At 37.6% G+C, this 22,636-nt stretch overlaps 2 protein-coding genes across 3 annotated transcripts; one reads left to right on the top strand and one right to left on the bottom strand.

The window, feature by feature from the left end:
* Positions 1-2,899: 2,899 nt before the first annotated feature.
* LOC114174138 (calmodulin-like protein 3) lies at positions 2,900-3,831 on the top strand. The gene has a single exon (XM_028058906.2). It carries the CDS (start codon positions 3,101-3,103, stop codon positions 3,686-3,688), a length of 588 nt encoding a protein of 195 aa, XP_027914707.1. The 5' UTR covers positions 2,900-3,100; the 3' UTR covers positions 3,689-3,831.
* A 13,682-nt stretch (positions 3,832-17,513) lies between these two features.
* LOC114174289 (uncharacterized) lies at positions 17,514-19,803 on the bottom strand. Of its 2 annotated transcripts, none has more exons than XM_085669692.1 (3): positions 19,063-19,803; positions 18,367-18,894; positions 17,514-18,210 (listed from the first exon to the last, which is right to left on the bottom strand). In XM_085669692.1, exons 1-3 carry the CDS (start codon positions 19,577-19,579, stop codon positions 17,783-17,785), a joined length of 1,473 nt encoding a protein of 490 aa, XP_085525818.1. In that variant the 5' UTR covers positions 19,580-19,803; the 3' UTR covers positions 17,514-17,782. The 2 variants fall into 2 exon arrangements, with proteins under 2 accessions (XP_085525818.1, XP_027914906.1); XM_028059105.2 differs by having other exon boundaries at positions 17,514-18,123; positions 19,063-19,801.
* Between the last annotated feature and the right edge of the window lie 2,833 nt (positions 19,804-22,636).

Genomic DNA, 22,636 nt, shown 5'->3' with positions numbered 1-22,636 from the left:
ATAGAAAACTTATTTTGATAAAATTTTTAATTTATATTATATTTATTGTCAGTTTCAAATTGACGAACTTTAATTTGTAGTTTTTTTATTTTTTTTTTATTTGTCAAGTTAGCTTTATCTTTCCACTCTTACACATCACCGTTTCCAAGGAATCCATCAATTTTAAAGAAATATATATATATATATATATATATATATATATATATATATATAATATTTTAAGTCATCATTATTCCGCTGACATTTAATCTCAAATTTGTGTTCTAACTCTATATCTTCTACTTTTTTTAACTTTTCTCACACTTTGTTTTTTATAGGGTTATTTTTCTTAGGTGTTGTAGTTTATTCTCCTCTTTGCTATTTTTTCCCTTTCTTTTCAATATCTGTGTATTTGAAATGGATTTTCCTTTTCATATTTATATTTTTGTTTTATTAATCTTTCTGTTTTATTAATCTCTCGATATAGTCCTGGTTTTGAAGAAACTACCTGAAGACTACATTGTGTGATCTTTTCTTTATTATTTGATAAAGTCTGCATTTGTGTTGTCTGCATTGACTAATTTGTAATTTAAACTATATATTTTTTATTTTAACTGATATTATATATATATATATATATATATATATTCAGAATAATTAAAAAATGATTAATTCTTTACTTTAAAAAAAATAATATTAAATAAATAACATTAATCCTAAGTCTTTTAATCAATGTGAAGTTAGGTATAAACATAACAAAAAATAATAAAATTACTGACAAAATTTTATTAACAGATGTGTTTTTGTCGATAAATTTCAATTACCAATAGATTTTGATATTTTAATCATCAATAGAAAAATTCGTCAATAATATAGATTTTATTAATCCACAAAAAAATCTGTCAGTAAAATTCGTCAATAATTTAAATTTATTTTATCGACGAATTTTTTTATCGACGAATTTTTTGATAGATAAATTTGTCGATAAAAGAAATGAAAAATTTATCATCAAAGTATGTATTGCCAATAGATTTTTTCATCAGTAAAATATGTTAATAATTTTAAAAAATTTTACCGACAAATAAAGTCATCAATAAAAGAAAAAAAGAAAATTCACACACAAATATGTATTGCCGACAAAATATTTAAAATATTAATTTGTAAAATTAATCTTATATTAAATGTGAAAATTATTCTTATAATTTACCCTTTATATTATTTTGGTTTTATAAAAAGTTAATATTGTTTATTCCTAGAATATAATCTTATATTTAGAAAATACTTTTATAACATTTATCAAATTTAAATACATTAATTTTGAATTTATTTTATTTTAAATTATCAAAAATTTTAAATATTTTTATTTCTTTAGATAAATGGCCGGATTTCATGATGAAATAGAGTGATTTGGCCTCATGTTTTTAAGAAAACAACATTAGTATATAAATAAAATATTTTTTTTTATTTGTTCTAAATTTTATGTATTCGACCCCTTAAATTTATATATATCTAGAAAAGAATTTTTTTTTCACTCTCAAAATATTTGTTGAACATTAGTCATTACATAAAGCAATTCAAAGTTATTAAAGTTTAATTTTCTAATTTGTATGCAAAGATTACAAAAAAATTTGTTCTTATAAGTATTGTTTGAACATATCCTAATGTTGACAAAAAATCTTTGAATTAATCTGTATGAATATTGATGTGAGTAATACCTGATTTTTTTAATTTTTTATATTGTTATGGAGATACCACATCTTTATCCATATAGTTATCCTTATACCTATTTCAATTTGCATACTCTTCTTCATTTTAAATCACAAAAACATGTATAGTTTATTAGGTAACCTAAAAATTTTATCTGTATTATTATTTTTTATCCTTAATTTTATTTCATTTCGAAAACTTATATATTTCGATTATCATGCAATTTTTCATTCTCTCTCTTAATTATTGTTGGACTTGTTTGATATTTACCAATTTCACTTAAAACCCTAAATTACTTTCTCTTTATAACAACCTTGATTACACATTTTTTTTCTTACGATTTCATTTAAATGATATATTGTATTTAAGAAAATACAATTATGGGTACTAGAAAGGATATGTGTTACATTATCTTGTAAGGATGAGTATAGAATAATAATTTATACCCATTAGGCATAAGGATGAGAATAAAATGAATTTTTACTTTAAAAATTTTAAAGATGGAGATGAGGATAATCAAACCCACATTGCTTAGTCCCCTTGTCATTCATGATCGTATGAATTATTTCCATTAAATATATAGGTGCTAAAAATACAAAAGCTATCACCAAAATTGTTCTAGTAATATTAATAGAAAAAGTTCCTACAAACATTAACAAAATATCTACAGACTTAAACGAAAAAAAATTAACTAATATCTACCAAAACATAATCCTACTAATATTGGTTGAGAAAATTAATCTTTTTAATAATTTGTGAACTTTCTCAACAAAATATTTCTCAAATAATTATTTTTCATAAAAAAAAAAGAAGCAAAAAGTTGAAACTTAATAAACAATTATTTTCCATAAGAGAAAGCAAAAAGTTGAAACCCAATAAATAAAGAAAAGGGTCATGACTTTGTACACATTATTATATACTATTTGTAAACCTTTCAATTTCTAGTCAACTAAAAAAACAATTAACACGGATATCGGTGAAGTGACTAAGACATTTCGTTGGCAAATAAGGAAAAAGTTATTCCCATTTTCTTGGATGAACTTGAAGGAGAAATTGCCTTGTGAACGCGTTTTTTAAACAACTTACTTCAACGTTTTACGCACACTAGGTCACACGTTTTCATGAATCATTAAGAAATTTAAATTATTTCTCTTCCACCTATCGCATTCGGTGAGTCTTTTCCCAGAAATTGAAGGTGATGAAAAGTTTACTTCTCAGTACACTAACCATAAAATGCTTTGTACCAAATACTTTCTTTCTTCCGGGAAATCTTAAAGCAAAAGTTGTCACACCTCTCCCCTTGTATCACGTTCAAGGGTTGACGCTTATGCTTGAAGCTCAGAAAAAGTCTCTGAATTTGTTGTCTATAAATTAGACATTGGATCTTAGAACAAGTCATCCACAATACAAGTTCATGTACTATTTCCCTTGTACAGACATCAGCAACATGGAGAACAAACATGGTAATACAACCTTATTTTTGCTCTTTCTATGTCATGGAATCTTAACGTGGAATGTTAGAGCAAAGGGTTTGTTGTCATTCTTGTTTTTCTTCAAGTCTGTGTTTAGCTACGTGGCTCAAAAATGGAAGACGTGGATGAATAGTAGAGTGGAGTCAAGTTGTGAAGGTGTGAAGCAGGGCTTGGACTACATTGAGAGAGGGCTTAGAGTGTGCAAAGAAGACGTGGTTTTGGTGATGGAAAAGTTAGGGATGATTGTTGAATGTGAATGTGATGGGATTGGGGAATGTGCTGTCGAAGAAATTGAGGAATTGTTTGACGAAGATGTCACCTTGTCGGAGGTAGAAGCAGCCTTTGACGTGTTTGACGAAAACAAAGATGGGTTTATAGAAGCGAGAGAGTTGCAGAGAGTGTTGTGCTCTCTGGGGTTAGAGAAAGATTTGATGGAGTGTCAGAAAATGATCAATGCAGTTGATAAAAATGGTGATGAACTCGTTGATAGAACTGAGTTTCAGAGAATTATGGAACAGAGTTTTGGGTGAAAGTTTTTCACTTTTTATGAATCTTTTGCTGGCTGTGTGTTGGGTCCAGAATTGTTAAATGTTCTTACTTAACTCTGTGTACCTTCATTTTTGTAATTTACAACAAATAATAATAATAATAATAATAAATCTGGTTTCTTTAATCACTGTTACTTATAATCTAACATCTTTCCATGTCAATGCTTGTGTCAATTATGAAGCTAATTGGGCTTCTCTGAAGCCCAAAATATTAGACCCAACAAGTTTAGCTGATGCAGGAATCCATTTCCTTGTACAGACCCAAAAAAATGAAAAATTTTGTTGAAGCCATTTGTTCCTGCACCTCCATCTTTGCTTTCTGCACCTCCATAATCTTTGGAATACTGTTGTGTTCTGTCCTTGTGGGTAGAGTAAGATAATTTTGGGTTTTTTTTTTTCGATCATGCGATCCGCACAGATTATATAATAAAAATATAAAATTATTATATTTATGTCTTTTAGAATCTATAACTGTTCCTGCAGAGGGACAAATAAGATAAGTTAGGCACGAGCGTCACCTTACCATGTAGTCCGCTATCTCCTTAGTTGGCCTCTTCCCATTCGATACATGCCGGCTTGAACCCAGGAGGGGTTACCTGCAGAAGAATCTCCGAAGCTCAAGTAAGTCAAAGCTCTCAAGAGTCAAATCAGCAATTAATGAATGCGTACCTTTAAATGATGGGGTCCACGTGTATTTATAGACATTAATGACGTTTTGACCATTTCATGGGCTGGGCCTTGACTTGGGCTCTAGCTTGGGCCCCAGCTTGGGCCATGAGTGGGCCTGGTCCTGAAACAGGTTCCAGAGGTGTATTGAAGTGGGTTAGCCTTCTAGGCAAGTAGTCGGTTTTGGCCGGCTACCTGCCTAGATGGCTAGTGCTGGTTGTGTCCGGGTACTAGATGGTATATGGTTTTAACGTGTGTACTATTTACTTGATTGAGTTTGGCTAGGTACAGTACACCAGTCCCCCAGCCTTGTCCGATATGGGTTGTCGGTTAAGGATAACATGTGTTGGTGAACTAGCAAAACCGGCTAGGTGTGATACACCAGTCCCCCAGCCTTTAAGTGTGATGAACAGTGTTAAGGCTTTGAAGTGTCAGAAGGTAGGTGAAAGGGCGTCAGGTGGTCACATCGTTAAACTTTTGGCGCCGTCGTTTTTCATGTGTCATACATTTCATAATGATGGTGTCGCTTGGTCTGGGATTTCATTTTGGCGGGAAGGGTTTAAGTCGTTTGGGATCGTGGACTATAAATACAGCTTTGAATGCAGCTGATGGTTTACTTGGTTCATTTGCGAGTTTCGAAATCAGAGATCTTGTGCGTAACATCTTGTCCGACTAGTTCCCAAATTCCGCCGACATCTTTCCGTAAAAAATCAAACAGGTATGTCCAGTAGCGATAGCTCATCGTTATCTACGTCTAGTAGTAGTCAGAGTACAGAGTCAGATAGGAGTAGAGATGACCGGCTGCGTGGAGAGGGTGTGAGTGCTGGAGTTGGCACAAGCGGGGTGCCAATGGAGGTAGTGAGGGAGATCCGAGAAGATCCCCCTGAAGAACTGGAGGAAAGCAACTGGCCGGCTAAGGGTGGCTATGCGTGGGTTGCCTCTGATGTTCGTGACCAGTCATCCCTGTTCAGGTGGTCTTGTCTGCTGAATTCCTGGCTAAACTGTACTCCCGTCATATCTAGAGGGGTCAGTGGAAATATTGTTTCATTGAAAAGGGTGAGCGCCATAGACCGGGTATGCCATGGGCAAGAAGGGGCTACCGAGAAGTTCTTTTACATGTACATGTGCCATTTTTCTCAAATGCATATACGTCTACCTTTCGACGACTTTACCATGGGCGTGTTGCGGGCTTTGAATGTGGCGCCTACTCAACTGCACCCTAACAGCTGGGCTTACTTACAGGCTTTCCGCATTCTATGCGAGTCGCTGTACTTGGAGCCTTCACCTTATGCGTTTTTGTATTTCTATGATACCAGACCCCGAAGGCCGGCTACATGGTTGTCATTGATAAGTCGTCCCAGCATTAGCAGGTTGGATGCATTCTCCCAGTCTTTCAAGCACTTCAAGGATGGATACTTCAAGGTTGTGGTGAAGGAGGGAGGTGAGCAGCATTTCCTGAATGCGGATGGGAGTACAAAGTTCCCTTTCAGTTGGACCAATAACCCTTCGCGTTACAAGGATATGGGGGTGGAGGAGTTGTCGTCCGGAGATAAGGAGGTGGTGGGGATGTTGTTAAGATTTGTGGATAAGTTGCCCACTAAGGGCTTAGTTAGGGTTTATAATTCGGTGTATCCGATTATAGATATTGAAGGTATCTGTTTATTACTTAAACTGTGTTAATGATGCTAAGTTGTTTTGATCCGAGTTGTGATATGTTATTGCAGGACATATGGCGCAGTCTGGCAAGAAAAACTTGGCGCTCTTCCAAGCGCTGAGGAAGGAGATGGCCGCCAAGGCCAAGGAGGCTGGGAAAACTGATGTCCCCAATCTGCAGGAATCTGTGGTGGAAGTACACGTGCATGGCGGCACGAAGAGGAGGGCTGAGCTTCCGCCTCGACCCGGGAAGGGTAAGGATGTGAAGAGAGTAAGGGCAGCTATTCTCGGGTCAGGCGGTGGGGCGGGGTCAGCCAGTGGCGAGAAGTTGCCGGAGGCCGGTTTAATCGAGTTGCCGGAGATATGCGTGAGGAAGGACATTTCAATCAACTTGCCGGATACTGTTGTGAACTCCATCGATATGGAGGTTGATCATATTGTGAGGACCATGGTTGAATTTAGGAGTAAGGCATTGGTGTTGAGTAGACGTGTTGGGTCCCTCTATAGAAGGGAAGTGAAGGAGGCGGGAGGGCTGCAGGATAAAGTGGACAAGTTGGCGGAGGAGAAGGCGGCGTTGGAGAAGGAGAAGGAGGGGTGGGAGATTGAGAGAAAGAGGTTGGCGTCGTGGAAGGTTCGTTGTCTAGACTCTGAGGAGAAGTTAAATAAGCGGATAGGGGAGATGGAGGAGGACTATGAGGATCTAAAGGATAAGTATGATGGGGCTGTCGGTGAGTTGGATGACCTGAAGAACAGTGTTATTCAGGAGCATATCAACGGCTTTGAGAAGGGGTTGCGGCAGGCGGCCTTCTTCTATAAGAATGTGGATGCACTGGATTCAAGGTTTGATGTAGATAAGAATGTGGTTGGTGGAAAGCTGGTTGGGGAGGATGAAGAGGGCGAGGAAGGGGTTGGGAGTGAGGTGCCCGAGGCAGAGAAGGAAGCGGATGTGACCGTGGAGGGTGATGGCAATCAAGCAGCTTAGGATGTAGTTTTCATATTGTTTTGTATCGCAATGAATCCTAAGTCTGTAATAACTCGTACAATATTTTGATTTGTTTTTAATATGATGCATCTTGTGGATATATATATGTTTTGTGGTTGTTGATGATAGCATGTGATAGGAATATGAGATATGTTGTGTCGCATGTGTATTTAAATAGGGGAACGTTGTTGGCGTTTTGTGAATTAAACACAAGTAGAGGGTGTTCGACCCAGGCCGCTTACTTGTGGTAAGGGTGGGGAACTTAAACGAATTAAGCACAAGTAGAGGGTGTTCGACCCAGGCCGCTTACTTGTGGTAAGGGTGGGGAACTTAAACGAATTAAACACAAGTAGAGGGTGTTCAACCCAGGCCGCTTACTTGTGGTAAGGGTGGGGAACTTAAACGAATTAAACACAAGTAGAGGGTGTTCGACCCAGGCCGCTTACTTGTGGTAAAGGTGGGGAACTTAAACGAATTAAACACAAGTAGAGGGTGTTCGACCCAGGCCGCTTACTTGTGGTAAGGGTGGGGAACTTAAACGAATTAAGCACAAGTAGAGGGTGTTCGACCCAGGTCGCTTACTTGTGGTAAGGGTGGGGAACTTAAACGAATTAAACACAAGTAGAGGGTGTTCGACCCAGGCCGCTTACTTGTGGTAAGGGTGGGGAACTTAAACGAATTAAACACAAGTAGAGTAGTATAGAGTCATAAAGTAGGGAACCACTCATTTTATTTATTCAAATGGGGGTGCCTCGTTAAAACCTCCTTGGCCAAAACCCTCCTTAGGGAAAAAAGACCAAGTGAGGAAAAAGAGTACACCCGTGGTTACAAGTATGGATGCGCTTATGATACATGTTCAACTGAAATAAAACTTGAGGTGGGAGACATTCCATGTGTTGGGAATTTCTTCCCCAGATAGTTGCTCTAGGCGGTAAGCCCCACCACCTGTGTCTTCTTGTATGCGGTATGGACCGTCCCAATTGGCGGAGAACTTGCCATCCTTCTTTCTAGCACTGCTGGCCATTCTCCATACTAGGTCTCCTATGACAAACGATCGCGGGTGCAGGTTTGCGTTATATTTCCTGGCGGCTCTTTGTTTGGCGGCGAGATTGCGTATTTGGGCTTTTTCTCTGAGTTCGGGAAGGAGGTTGAGATGCAAGGCCATGTTTTGGTGGTTGTGAGCTGGGTCGTATAGTTCTCGGCGCAGGGAAGGTTTACCAATTTCTACTGGTATCATGGCGTCCGCGCCGTAGACTAGGCTGAAGGGGGATTCGTTAGTTGACGATTGCGGGGTGCATCTGTATGCCCATAGCACTTCAATTAACTCTTCTGGCCATCGGCCTTTAGCGGTATCCAATCTTTTACGCAGTTCCACGAGGATAACTTTGTTTGCCGCTTCCGCCTGCCCGTTGGTCTGTGGGTGTTCTACAGAACTTGTGATATGTTTGATGCCCAAACCGGTGTAGAATTTTGCTAGTTCCTTGTCAATGAATTGTCGGTCGTTATCTGTTATGATGGTATGCGGTATGCCATATCTGCATATGATGTCCTTCCACACAAACTGCTGGACTTGCTGGGCCGTTATAGTGGTCAACGGTTTGGCTTCAATCCACTTGGTGAAATAGTCAACGGCTACGATGAGGAACTTAACCTGTCCTTTGCCGGGTGTGAAGGGGCCTAGGATGTTCATTCCCCACTTAGCGAATGGCCAGGGGGACAATATGTGGTGTAGCTGTTCTTGTTTTTGATGTATGAGGTTGCCGTGCTTTTGACACGGTTTGCATTTTTTGACGTAGTCTTGGCAGTCTGCTTCTATTGTAGGCCAAAAGTACCCGGCCCTGAGAACTCTTGTGGCCATGGTGCGCGCGCCTGAGTGATAACCGCAAATTCCTTCGTGTAGTTCCTTAATGATGTACTGGGCTTGTTCTGGTGTGACACATTTAAGTAGGGGTTGGCCATATCCGCGTTTGTAGAGGTCATCGCCTACCATAGTGTACCTAGCGGCCTTGGCCAGCCAAGTTTTGTCTGCGTCGGGCGGGGGGTTGCCAGTTTGGAGGTACTGAACGTAAGGGGTGGTCCAGTTTGGGCTTTGGGTAGGGGTGAGATTGTCTGATGGGGTGTGGGTTAACGTTTGGCAAGTGTGTGTGACGGAGGGTGTGGATAGTGTTTGCTGTAGCAAGGACCGGTTGCGGTTTTTGAGTTTGGTGCTGGCTAATTTGGAAAGGATGTCGGCTCAGACATTGTCGGTTCTGGGTATATGTTCGACGCGGACTAGTTCGAAGGCGGATTGGATGATCGCGCGGACCAAATGGTAATATTGTTGGAGGATGGGGTCTTTGATTTGGAACTCGTCGTTCAAATGACCTACTGTGAGTTTGGAGTCGGTTTTACATATTAGCTTCTTGACCCCTACCTCTCGGGCTAGAGAGAGACCGACTAGTATAGCTTCGTACTCGGCTTGATTGTTCGACGTTTTGAAAGCGAAATGAAGAGATTTCTCGATGAGGATATCGTTGGGGCCTTCCAGTACGATGCCGGCACTTGCACCCCTTGGGTTCGAGGAGCCATCTACATGAAGCGTCCATTGGTCCTCGATAGGTGTTTGTTGTAGGTCGTTGACGAAGTCCAAGAGACATTGGGCTTTGATGGGGCCGTGTGGTTCATAGCGGATGTTAAATTCGGAGAGCTCCACGGCCCATGACGACATGCGCCCGGCTAAGTCTGGTTTTTGCAATATTTTCTGAATTGGGTAATCGGTCTTGACGGTTATGGTGTGGTTTTGGAAATATGGACGCAAGCGACGTGCGGCGTGGACCAAGGATAGGGCTAGTTTTTCTACCATTTGGTATCTGGTTTAGGGTCTTGGAGTGTCCTGCTTACAAAGTAAACAGGGTGTTGGGTGCCTTCTGCTTCTTGGACAAGGGCAGCGTTGACGGTGTGATCGGTGGCCGTGATGTATACTAGCAGGGGTTGGCTAGTGTCAGGTTTGCGGAGGATGGGGGTGAGGTTAGGGATGCCTTGAGCTTGAGGAATATTTGTTCACAATCTTCAGTCCACGTGAACCGGGCGGATTTCTTTAGGAGCTGAATTATGGGTTGAGTTTGTTCCGCTAGTTTTGGTAGGAAACGGGATATAGCTGTGAGGCGGCCAATTAGTCGTTGTACTTCTTTGATGGTGGTTGGGCTACGCATCTCGATGATAGCATTGCATTTCTCGGGGTTGACCTCTATGCCGCGCTGAGTTAACATGAAACCGAGGAATTTACCCCGGTCCACGCCGAATACGCATTTCTCAGGGTTTAGGCGGAGGTTGTACTGGCGCAATGCGGAGAAAACCGCCTCCAAATCCATAGCGTGTTGATGATGGCTTGGGGATTTGACGACCATGTCATCGACGTAGACTTCGACACAGTGTCCTGTGAGGTGGCTGAAGACTTTGTCCATTAGGCGCTGGTAGGTTGCCCCAGCGTTTTTGAGGCCGAAGGGCATGACTCTATAGAAGTAGTTGGCATCGTCTGTGATGAAGGCGGTCTTGTGCATGTCTGCTGTTGCCATGGGTATTTGGTTATAACCTGAGTATGCATCCAGAAAGCTAAGTACTTTATTTCCTGCTGCGCCGTCTACAAGGCGGTCGATGTTGGGTAGGGGATAGGCGTCGCGAGGGCATGCCTTGTTTAGATCTGTGTAGTCCACGCACATCCGCCATTTACCGTTGGCCTTCTTCACCAAGACAACGTTAGAGAGCCAAGTGGTATAATGCGCTTCATCTATGAATCCTGCGCTCAGCAACTTCTCGGCTTCTATTTTGGCTGCCTGCCTGTGTTCTTCACCGAGTTTGCGTTTTTTTTGAGATACGCAGCGGGCTTCTTTATATACCGAGAGCTTGTGGGATGCGACGTTAGGGTCTACCCCTAGGAGGTCGGCGGCTGACCAAACGAAGAGATCCGTGTTGTTTATAAGGATGGGTGTAATTGTGGCACGCTCATCAAGACTTAAACCAGTGCCCAAGTTGATGGAATGGCCGTTGGGAAGTTCCAGGGGGGTCGTGTCCTCGACTGGTTCGAGGCGAGCATCTCGGCCTATTCTGGGATCAAGGTCTTCACCGGATAAGGCTATGCGTGAATTAGGTGGTCGCTCGATGTGGTTTGTCTGTTGGATTGGGAGTTGGGGCCTTAAGCTTGCCATGTAGCATTCGCGTGCCAAACGTTGGTCGCAGTGGATGGTTAGGATATCACCGGATGGTGCTGGGAACTTCATGGCCAAATGCGGGGTGGAGACGACTGCTCCGAGGGTGTTGAGGGAAGGACGGCCCAAGAGTATGTTGTAGGATGTGGGTGCGTCGACTATTAGGAAGTGGATTGGGATTGTTTTTGTTTGGGTTCCTTCCCGAAAGACGGTATGGAGGTCTATGTAGCCCCGGGTAGAGACTTGTTCGCCGGAAAAGCCGTATATGGGTTCGTCATATGGGATCATAGCGGTGTCAGGGAGTTGCAATTTTTGGTAAGTAGCCCAGTAGAGGATGTCAACTGAGCTGCCTTGGTCTACCAGTACTTTTTTAACGGCATAGTTTTCGATTTCAACTGTGATGACCATGGGGTCGTCTTGTTGGTGGTCGAGGCCGTGAAAGTCATCATCAGTGAAAACGATGGGGGGCATACGTCGTCTGTGATGGGTTTGGGTGATGTGGTTGATAGATTGTATGTGGCAGAGGTGTTTCTTTCTGGCAGATGAGGTGGAGCCTCCACTTGCGAAGCCACCAGATATGGTGTTAATAGTACCTCGCAAGGGGGGGTCGACAGGGGTGATGTTAGTGTGGGCGGGTTGTGGGTGTTGGTCGTTGGGTTGGGCGGGTTGGTTACCGTGGTTGGCGCTGCTTGGTTGTCGTCTATGGTCGTGTCGTGGGGGGTGGTGGGTTCGAGAGGAAGTGTGGTCATCTCTGCGGATGAAGCGGCGAAAGTGGCCGGCGCGTACCAGTTCTTTGATCTTATCCTGTAGCGCTTTGCACTCTTCTGTAGTATGACCGTGATTGCGGTGGTATCGACAGTATTTGGTCATGTCAGCGTTGGGGGGGTGGTTGTTTTGCGTGGCGGGTGGAGGAGGTTAGCTTGGAGGGCTTCGTCAAGGATGCGGGAGCGGACTACTGTGAGTGGGGCGTATCTGGTATAACGTGGTTGGCGGGGTTCACGTGGACGGGTATCGAGGCGCGGGTGAGGCTGTGGGGTGGGATTGGGTACGGGGTTGGGATTGGGGGTGGCGGTGTTGGCGGCGTAGTCGTTGCAGAATTTAGTGTGGAGGGTTTGCATTTCCTCCATGCGAACATAGTCAGCGGCACGCAGCTTGAGTTCGTGCATGGAGGTGGGTGGGTGGAGGTAGACGTTGTTAGCGAAGGGTCCGGGTTGGAGGGTGAGGGTCATGCATTGGAGTATCATTTCCTGGTTAAGGTGTGGCGTGCGAAGGGCTGCTTTACTGAAGCGGTCGATGAACGTTCGGAGAGGTTCGTTGGGCTCCTGTCTGATGCCCAGTAAGGACATGGTGGTGGTTTGGTGAGGGCGGCTGCCGGCGAAATGTGTGGAGAACATGTGGGAAAGGGTATCGAAATTATCAATGGAGTAGGGTGGGAGGGTGGTGAACCACTCTAGGGCGGGGCCTTTGAGTGTTGTGGGGAAAGCTTTGCAGAAGACTACGTCCTGGGATGTGTACAGAGCAACGTGTGTGATGTAAACTTTCAGGTGTTCATCGGGGTTGGTTTCGCCAGTGTAGCGATCGAGGTTGAATGGTTCCCATTGGGTTGGGAGAGGGGTGTTAGAGATAAAGTCTGTGAACGGGTGGCGGCGTCTGGGCTGGTGGGGGGTGGGAATGTGGGGTGGGGGTGGGTGGTTGATCATGGTAGGGAAAGTGGAGGTGATGTTGTGAGGAGGGATGTGGGTTGTGGGGAGATATGGGGGATTGTAGGGTGGGACGTATGCGGTGTGGAGAGTAGTGGGTAGGTTGTGGGGAATGTGGGTTGTTGAGGGTGCTGTAAGCCCTGGGTGATTGGGAGGGAAGTGTTGGGGGTGTGTGGTAGTGAGAGGAGTTTGTTGGGTGGAGGTGAAGGTGTGGGGGGTGGGGTTGTATTCACTCTCTTCCTCTGTAGGCTGGAAAGCCGGAGACTTCACGGCTTCAGAGGTCTCATTGGCTTTTCCCTTCAGGTCGGCATCTGCCTCGATTCTCCTCCTGAGGCGGGAGTTCTCTTGTTTGAGCGCTTCCATCTCTTCAGCGTTGCGCTTCTTCAGGTCTGCGATTTCCTGTTGCATCTTCATCTGGCCGTCTAGGATGGTCCAGAGGGACCAGCGTCAACTTGCTTGCTAGCTCCAGCTTTGTTGCGGGTAGAAACCATCTTCAGAGAAAAGCGGGTACTAAGGGTGTTTGTCTCGTGCCCCACGGTGGGCGCCAATTGTTCCTGCAGAGGGACAAATAAGATAAGTTAGGCACGAGCGTCACCTTACCATGTAGTCCGCTATCTCCTTAGTTGGCCTCTTCCCATTCGATACATGCCGGCTTGAACCCAGGAGGGGTTACCTGCAGAAGAATCTCCGAAGCTCAAGTAAGTCAAAGCTCTCAAGAGTCAAATCAGCAATTAATGAATGCGTACCTTTAAATGATGGGGTCCACGTGTATTTATAGACATTAATGACGTTTTGACCATTTCATGGGCTGGGCCTTGACTTGGGCTCTAGCTTGGGCCCCAGCTTGGGCCATGAGTGGGCCTGGTCCTGAAACAGGTTCCAGAGGTGTATTGAAGTGGGTTAGCCTTCTAGGCAAGTAGTCGGTTTTGGCCGACTACCTGCCTAGATGGCTAGTGCTGGTTGTGTCCGGGTACTATATGGTATATGGTTTTAACGTGTGTACTATTTACTTGATTGAGTTTGGCTAGGTACAGTACAATAACTTTATTCATAATGTAAAATTTACGATATATTTTGATTGAGATATATTTTGAAGAAGTAGAGAGAATGTAGTTTGGAAAGTTGGATAAGGAAGAAAGTGTGTTTGTGTGTGATGAAAATGAATGGGCAAAGGGGTCATTTTCAGAGACGATGAAGGTCAACCTCTTGCAACTGCTAAGGTGTTGGAAGTGCATGAAGAAAACGCCATCCAACTACTCTCCAATTCTTTTTTCTCACTTTCTCACTTCTTTCATCTTAATATACAAACACTACTATTAATAATGTTCCTCATTTTTTTTTTCCATAAATGTCTTTACCCTTTCAAATATTCAAATGTCTTCTTCCAAGGACCCTCCCTCTTCATGTCCCAACTCTTAACCACTCACACTCACACTCTCTTTAAAATACTTAATAATTTTCCTCATTACTTATTTAACTAAATTATAACCTAAGAATAATAATATTCTTTTTGTTCAATAATTTTAAAAGTTTTTTTATATAATAAAATTTATGTAGCATTGGTTGAGCTATCTATTGTATCTATTTTAATTCTCTTATTTCATACATTTACGTGCCATGAGATTGAGATTTTATTTCTCTATCATCATAACTAATTTATTTCTGAACATATAAATTAGGAGTATAATTTAAAATATATATTATATTAAAATTTAAAAAATAACAGATAAAAGAACAAAATTTTTATTAAGAAAACCGACAACTGAGAAGGAACTGAAGAATTGTTTATTATTTACAAATTCTTTTTTATTTTTGCAAATGTAAGTAAATGATTGTTTTAATTATAGAATATTTTAAATGGTTATAATTTATGGTTAAAAACAACATTTTGAATTTAGTATGTAGATGCATAAAACGTACAATAATTACAATTTTATCGTTAGATTATATTAGTATTGTTTTGTAATAAAGTCATTACGTTTAAAATTATTAGAACTGACTAATATTAAGGTATAAAGTAATACAACAAAGAATGTTACAAATCAAAATTTGGGTTCTTTAAAAAATAAAATTAAATAAAATGGTCACCTATTCTTAAATAATTGTATGGTTTTCACTTTGATTCCTAATATTTAAACATAATCCACAATGTATTGTTGTTTCTTAACTAACTTAAATGTTTTTGGGTTTTACTTCCCATTTTAAACTTAAAGCTTTATCATTTTTTCTTCTATCGGAAAACATTAATATGCTTTATTTAAATTTAATTCAACAATTTCATTTATGTAAACAAAGAAAAAAATATTAAAGTAATGTTTTTTAAGATAAAAGATAAAAACTTACATTTAATTGATAAATTACACTACAACATTTAGCAGGGAGGTATATATATATATATATATATATATATATATATATATATATATATATATATATATATATATATATATATATATATATATATATATATATATATATATATATATATATATATATATATACTATATCCACATTTGTTTTAAAAAATTTTACTATATAAAGGATATCAATAATAATATTGTAAAATTTTTAAAATTGTTACTATAGATCATAACACTTTTTTTTTATATTTAGTAACATTTTCTTTATCATAATTATAAAAATTGTTACTATTTTATAAATTATAGCAACTTTTTTCAAATAAATGTTTATATTAAGTTCTATTTTAAATAAATGTTATTATAAATTATTAAATTATATTAATAATTATATAATAATATTTTTAAATAAATATTATTATAAATAAAATTAATTTTTTATATTATTTTTTAATAAAATTATATTAAACATTAAAGACTAATATTTTAAAAAGTCATGTTTTATAAACATTATTGTGATGATTATATTAGTACAAACATCACATTTGTTATGTTTTTACTTTTATTTTTTATTCTTTTATCTATATTTTTTTCATCCTCTCAATAGTTTAAACCAAGTAAAAGACCTATGTTTCACAACTCCTATCACTCTTGTTCATCCCATCTCCTAATACTTCACAGCCCATCACACCCTATTGAGATTCAACTAACCATCGTGAATTACCTGGTAATCATTGCAATTGCAATTGAGCTTACTTTGTTTTCATTCTGGCTCGATTGAGCTTACTCTGTTTTCACTCCCAAAATATAAAACAAATTTGTGCAAATCTCTTCCAGTAGAAACCCTTAGATTTATTCGTAAAAAAATAAACTTCCATTGCCTCAAGCTTCCATTGGCGAACATGAGAATGAAAACAAAATAAGCTCAATCGAGATAGAGTGAAAACATAGTAAGCTCATCTATGATTGCCACAATTGTTAGGTGATCCATGATGGCGAGTTGAATCTTAATAGAGTGTGATGAACTGCACGGAGAGAATTAAAAGATACGATGAAGAGAGTGTTAAGAGGTATGAAACGTATGTATTTTATTTGGTGTAAACGGTTAGGAAGGGACAAAAATTAGATAAAAAAAATAAAAAGTAAAAAGTAAAAACATAACAAACTAATGTTTGTACTTGCATAATCATAATAATGTTTATAGAATACGAGTTTTTTTAAAATATTAGTCTTCAATGTTTAATAAAATTTTATTAAAAATAATAATATAACAAATTTATTTTATTTATAATAATATTTATTTAAAACTATTATTAATATAATTTAATGATTTATAATAACATTTATTTTAAATAGAACTTAATATAAACATTTATTTGAAAAAAGTTACTATAATTTATAAAATAGTAACATTTTTAATAATTATGATACAGAAAATAAAGGTAGAAAAAAGTGTAATGATATATGGTAACACTTTTAAAAATGTTACAATATTATTGTTGATATTCTTTATAGTAATATTTTTTTTAAAATGTGGCTATAGTATATATAAAAGATGTAACTAAACAAATGTTACTAGTAAATGTTGTATAGTGTAAGAAAAATACTTTTATAATATTATCACTTTCAGAAGTCTTATTTGTTTAACAATAAATGTTTTAGTACCCATAACTTCACTACATTTTAACAACATGAGTTGCATAACACAATTTAAAACACACATTGTAAGTATTACACATTTTAAGTGTTAGATATAATTTATATTTTTAACATTAATACGCCTCCAGATTTAACTGTTTATATGGAAAAGAAAAAGAAAAAAAATCAGACATACTAGTGGCATGAATTTCTCACAGTTTGTAGTGATGAGAGGGATATTGAACAGATCTCCATAATGAATGCTCTTATGAATTCAGTTGCAGAATTTGTGCCTCACTTAATGCATTCTAGGCCCATCAGAAAGTGATGTTCTCAAACACTTCCTTCTTCTTTTTCTTCTTGGACTTGGACCATTCTCCTCCATAATTTTCGTCACTCTCTATGTTGTTGCAACCACAACCAAATCCAAACCCTTTCTTCAAAAAGCACATTTACCCAAAAACAACCTTAGATTATCATAAAACACGACCATGCCAATTCCTGTCCTATCCAAACATTACTCCCTCTTAACACGTTTTCATTAGCCATGCATTACGAGAAACTAAGAATGTCTAACTCACATTATTATTGAACTTCATAGACATGGATTGAAGTGATTAAGCAGAGGAAGATAACAGTAATGGAATTAAATTATGATATGATTATTTTGAAATAGTTTGCAGAAGGGTCCCCCATATGTGTGAGAAAGAAAGGAAAAATCACAATAGAGACGGGTGATATCACCATCACCACAGAGGTAGTGACGCAAGGTTACACAGTGCACCAAACTCAAGCAACTATTCCTTTCTATTTGCCTCGAATGGCTTCTCAGTTATGTTGGACCACACCTATATTCAGGAACTTCCGGGGAACTTTGCAGCTTTTGGATCATCTGATCATGTGGCTCCTACTCCAAGGAAGTCAAAAAATGGGGGTGGAACACCATCTGGGGGGTCACTTTTCACCACTTTATCTCTCATTCCTGCAACACATGCTGATGATGATGATGATGCTTCCTTGCCTCTGCTTCCTGCTACCGATGATGACGAATTCAACAAACTGTAAAAATTGTTGCGTCTCTTGTTCTCTACCTGTTGCATTGCCATCAAATATTGTTGGGGATAATGAGGGTATGAACCAGATTGCTGCCAATGATGCTCAACAGATTCATTGCTCCTTTCCCAGCTTCTCATCTGCACGTTATTACACTCTCCCGTCATGTCATTGCTTCCACCACCTTGCAAACCCAACCCACTGGACAATGTCAGTTCATAGCATTCAAGTCTGTGGGAGAATTTAACGCAACACACAGTTTTACTTGCATCTGTCAATTTTACATACCCAAAACATTCATGAAAATTATGAAAACAAAACATTGATTAATAGACTTGTTTGGAATAAAAGACAAAATAAGAGCTTGGTAATAAAGGAACAAGATGGTTTTAGTTAGAGGGAATAACAAAGGAGAGAAAGGATTCACCGGAGAAGAAATCAAATGGTGCTTGTGGAGGTTGAGCGCAGAAGCCAACTTGTAGGGTGTTTGACATTGTTTCTCTCGCACCAGTGATGTTTTGTGGAGAAGCATTTAAGCCAAAATCAACAACCTCACCAGAACCTCCTACTCCATGGAAGGATGGGAAACTAGGCACGTTATTTGTGAGTCCTACTCCATTATGGAGGAGATTGAGACAATAAGAAGATGATGGTTCTTGTTCCGTGGTGTTGCAAACAAAGGTTGGATTTTGCTCCACCCTTTTGTAAACAGATTGGGTCATTCTCCTCCTCCTGTAAGCACTGGATTGTTCCCTGTACTTCCTGGCCATTATAACATGCCAGTGATTCTTCACTGCATTATCTGTTCTCCCAGGGAAAAGCCTTGCAATCATGGCCCATTTGTTGCCATAAATTCTATGTGCCTGCATTAGCCTCTCTTCCTCCTCTTCACTGAAAGCTCTTCTATTGATCCTTGGATCTAACTGGTTGAACCACCTCAGCCTACAACTTTTCCCTAATTCAAATACAAAACAAATCACATCAAAGGAAATCAACGGAATTTGACAAAAGACAAGAAAATGCCAACAACATATGTTCCTCTCTTTCAAACAATACACCCACAACAATATAAACTGTGTTAATTGGCTATCATTTTGCACTTTGGAATTGTTTTCTTCCACACCTGATCTTCCTTCAAGCTTTTCAGCTATGAGGTTCCAATTCTGAGGGCCATAAAGAGCCACAAGTTCCTTGAGCTTGGAATCTTCCGCAGGCCTCCAATGCCCTCTTGCACAAAGCTTAGAGTGTCCACTATCTACCTCTTTCCCACTGAGAAGGTTCTCGTTAGGGTTACTTTCTTCACTGAACTTCCCATTGTTGTTTGTTTTCTCATTACTGTTACTCTCCCCAGCCCCAACATCACTACAGTCTTCAAAGTTTGAGGAGAGGAACTCCCTCATGAAGGGAAAACTCCAGCTTGTGCTCCTTCCATTTTCCACTCCAGAAGCATGTCCATGATGATGATGGCCATAACCAAAGCTTTGTTGAGACGAAAGAGCATTTGAAACAGTGGCAAGAGAGAGAGACCCCATCATGTCTGCACAGACCATTCCCATTGAAGGAGAAGATGGAAAAGGGTAACATGTGGGGGCGTTCTGGTTTTGCTGTGAAGAGATCATGCAACACTTGCTGCTGGCCATGACTTCATTTCATAATTTCGTGACGCAAATGTTTGTTGTTCTTGTTGTTGATGATGATGTTGGGTTTGCAACTGTTACCATTCCACAGCGCTCATGCGACCAACAATGTTTTTGTGCTATGCTGGAAACAGTGTAGCATGAGGAAGTTGAAGAGGAAAAGATTTTTCAGCGGGGCAAAGATACTTGGACAACACCACTAGTGTAAAGTGTGAAGTGTTTTTTTTTTCACCAAATGTGAAAATTTCACGCATTTCTAAGATTGCGAAACTTGAAAAGATCATTTGTTTTTTTTTATATTTGTTTTACCATTAGTACAATTTTGGGACGTGGGCCGCGAGAAAGTGAACTTCCAAAGATAAATAGGTATTATTGTTATTTAATAGAGACGAACAAAGAAAAACAAAATGGTCTGAATAGACTTATTTATAAAATGGAAATAGAAACTAAAATAAATTTCTCTTGCAAGTAAAAGTTAGTTTTACTTGAGTTAAAAAGCTTTTCATTATCACGCAATACATTATAGTAACAAATTACAAGATACAATGGAAAATTGTGATATAGTTTTCACAAATACTATTTTTTTAAAAACAACTTGATTTAAAAAATTATTGAAAACTAAACATTGGAAACTTCTATAAACCTCCATCAACATTCTTCACAAAAACTTTTTAACATGTTACTATAGAATGAAATCTCCTTAGTTTATCTAAATAACATACATCAATATATAATTCACTGCAATCCGGTCTAGAACATAAATAATTATTCATCTTTATCGCAAACTTTCTTTCACCTAATCTTTGATATAAATAATTTATTTCAACTCTTTTATTAGTAATAATTATAAGTTAATAGCAAGATAATGCTTGAGTTAAGTATATTTATAATATTTAAGTTTAAACACAAAATTATTTTTTTTTTCAAATTTTAATATATATTAATTTTTAAATTTAAAAAATTAATGAATATTGTTCTTTTAATTAAGTAGGATTGAATTTTTCTTTTGTGTTAAATGGTAATAAAGATTAAACTTTTAATTTTTAAAATTTTATCAAATGTATGATATAAACAACTCAAATTTGTATGAAAAATTATTTGACATATAAAAAATAGGTTTAATTAACTTTTGAAAAATTGTTTGGTCCTTTTCAATTTTTTTAACCATGTTAATGGTGTCTTACGTGTTAATATGCATTTTTTTTCATTTTGTTATTCTTTTTAATGTTTAATTTTTTTTATAAAAAAAATTATCACATGTCATGTCACTGGTGTGACACATATAAGAATGACAACGGATCGGGTCAGACATAAATATTGTCTCCCTGCAACTAAAAAATTCACCCGCTACCCGTGCGAGTATCCATTTAAAAAATATTCGTGGATATCCACAAATATTTAAAAAAAATAGTTTATAAATATTTAAAAGTAAATTTAAATAAAATTAAAAAACACATGTAATATAAAATATAATTTAAATTTAAATTTAATTTAATCTAATAAAATAAATTTTAATTAAATTTAATTTAATAAAACATAATTTTATTTTTATTTTTAATTATTTTTTTATGGATAACGGGTCGTGGATACGGATAATATGATACTCGTACCTGACTCGTTTATAAACGGATATTAAAATACTTGCGGGTAACAAATATTCACGGATACTAACTATCCATCACGAATTTTATCTGCAAATACCCATAACAACATGTATTTTTTTTTCATTTATAAACACATGGTACTGACAATACCACGTGACAAGGTACTGGTATGTGTCATGTCACTACCAAATATCAATGTTTTAATCTCAATCTAGTTTCTATGTATATTTCTTTATGTTAATTTAATTTTCACATTTATTTTTTTATTCAATTTAATCTCAATTTTTTAAATAAAATAATGTTATTTTGTCTTAAATTTGAAATTAAATTTATTTTATATATATATATATATAGATAGATTATACTTATATTTTTTATTATTACATATAAATACATAATAGGAGTGTTGGTAATACGTAATCTTGATTACATTTTTGAAAAGATTAAAGTGTGATCGAACTTTAGAAAAGAAAGTGTTGGTAAGGGTTTACATGGATGAGAGTGAAGTTGCAAGGGTAGGTTTTATCGTCTGAGAAATGTGGAAAAAACAGTATAGAGAAGTATTATTATATTATTTATTTGTTAAGTATTACTCCTTGTCCTAAGTGAGATTCATGAGATGCTGTCATTATACTATTACCATAATCATTCTCTGGAATGAGCTTACTCACTCACACGTGTGACTATCTTTCTCTCTCCATTCATGGGGTTGCAGAGTCTAAGGCTGTCTCTCTCTAATTTGACAAAAGAAAAGAGGGTTGAACGTGGTGGTGGATGATGCTTACTTGTACAGACACCTTTCTTTTCAAACCACAAATCAAATGAAATGAAATTTTTATTATATTTTTGTGAATTTCCATCCAAACACAACTACAGAACCTGACATCTTTCATGTACACCCTATAACATAGCTACCCTATTCATGCATTCAGCTAAGAGTAGTAGTAGTAGTATAACATACTTCTAGTCTTTCTACTTTCTACTACTATCACTCTCTCTGTTCCCATCACATCACCATTTACCACTGTAATATAACTTCTAGGACTTCCATTACATCCTCCATTCACAAAACCTTTTCATTTTTACTTCTAACTTCTAACCCTTTTTATCTCAAGAAAAACGAAACATGTAACTTGGAAATATATTATGAAAGATTCTTCGAGATAAAATCATTATTGTAAAATTAATTTTATTTATATAATACAAATTGTTTTAATTTTTATTAGGTACATTACAAGAAAATTATTGATTAGTTTTATAGAAAAAAAAATTATGTTTAGAGATAAATTTAAAAATTTATTTATTATTTAGAAACCAATTCTTTTGATAGTCAAAACTTAGGTAGCTAATATTAGTGACTAATATTTATATTTTTTGAAAAAAAATAAAATAAATATTGAAAATTTTATTAGAGATAAGGTCAATTCATAATATATAAATTATTGCAAACCATGTC

The sequence above is a fragment of the Vigna unguiculata genome, chromosome 2 (genome assembly GCF_037176805.1).
Source record: "Vigna unguiculata cultivar grain cowpea cultivar isolate G323 ecotype 2 chromosome 2, ASM3717680v1, whole genome shotgun sequence".
In the NCBI taxonomy this organism is placed as follows: domain Eukaryota; kingdom Viridiplantae; phylum Streptophyta; class Magnoliopsida; order Fabales; family Fabaceae; genus Vigna; species Vigna unguiculata.
This window is presented reverse-complemented; position numbering and strand designations above follow the sequence as displayed.

What these genes read in the sequence shown, in the direction of transcription:
- LOC114174138 (XM_028058906.2), top strand. Translation starts at nt 3,101, where the DNA reads ATGTACTATTTCCCTTGTACAGACATCAGCAACATGGAGAACAAACAT.
- LOC114174289 (XM_085669692.1), bottom strand. Translation starts at nt 19,579, where the DNA reads ATGGCCAGCAGCAAGTGTTGCATGATCTCTTCACAGCAAAACCAGAAC. An exon ending in AAAGCTTGAAGGAAGATCAG is followed by an intron (nt 18,895 to 19,062) that starts GTGTGGAAGAAA and finishes TATTTGAATTAG; the next exon opens with GGAAAAGTTGTAGGCTGAGG. An exon ending in ACCATTTGATTTCTTCTCCG is followed by an intron (nt 18,211 to 18,366) that starts GTGAATCCTTTC and finishes TAAAATTGACAG; the next exon opens with ATGCAAGTAAAACTGTGTGT.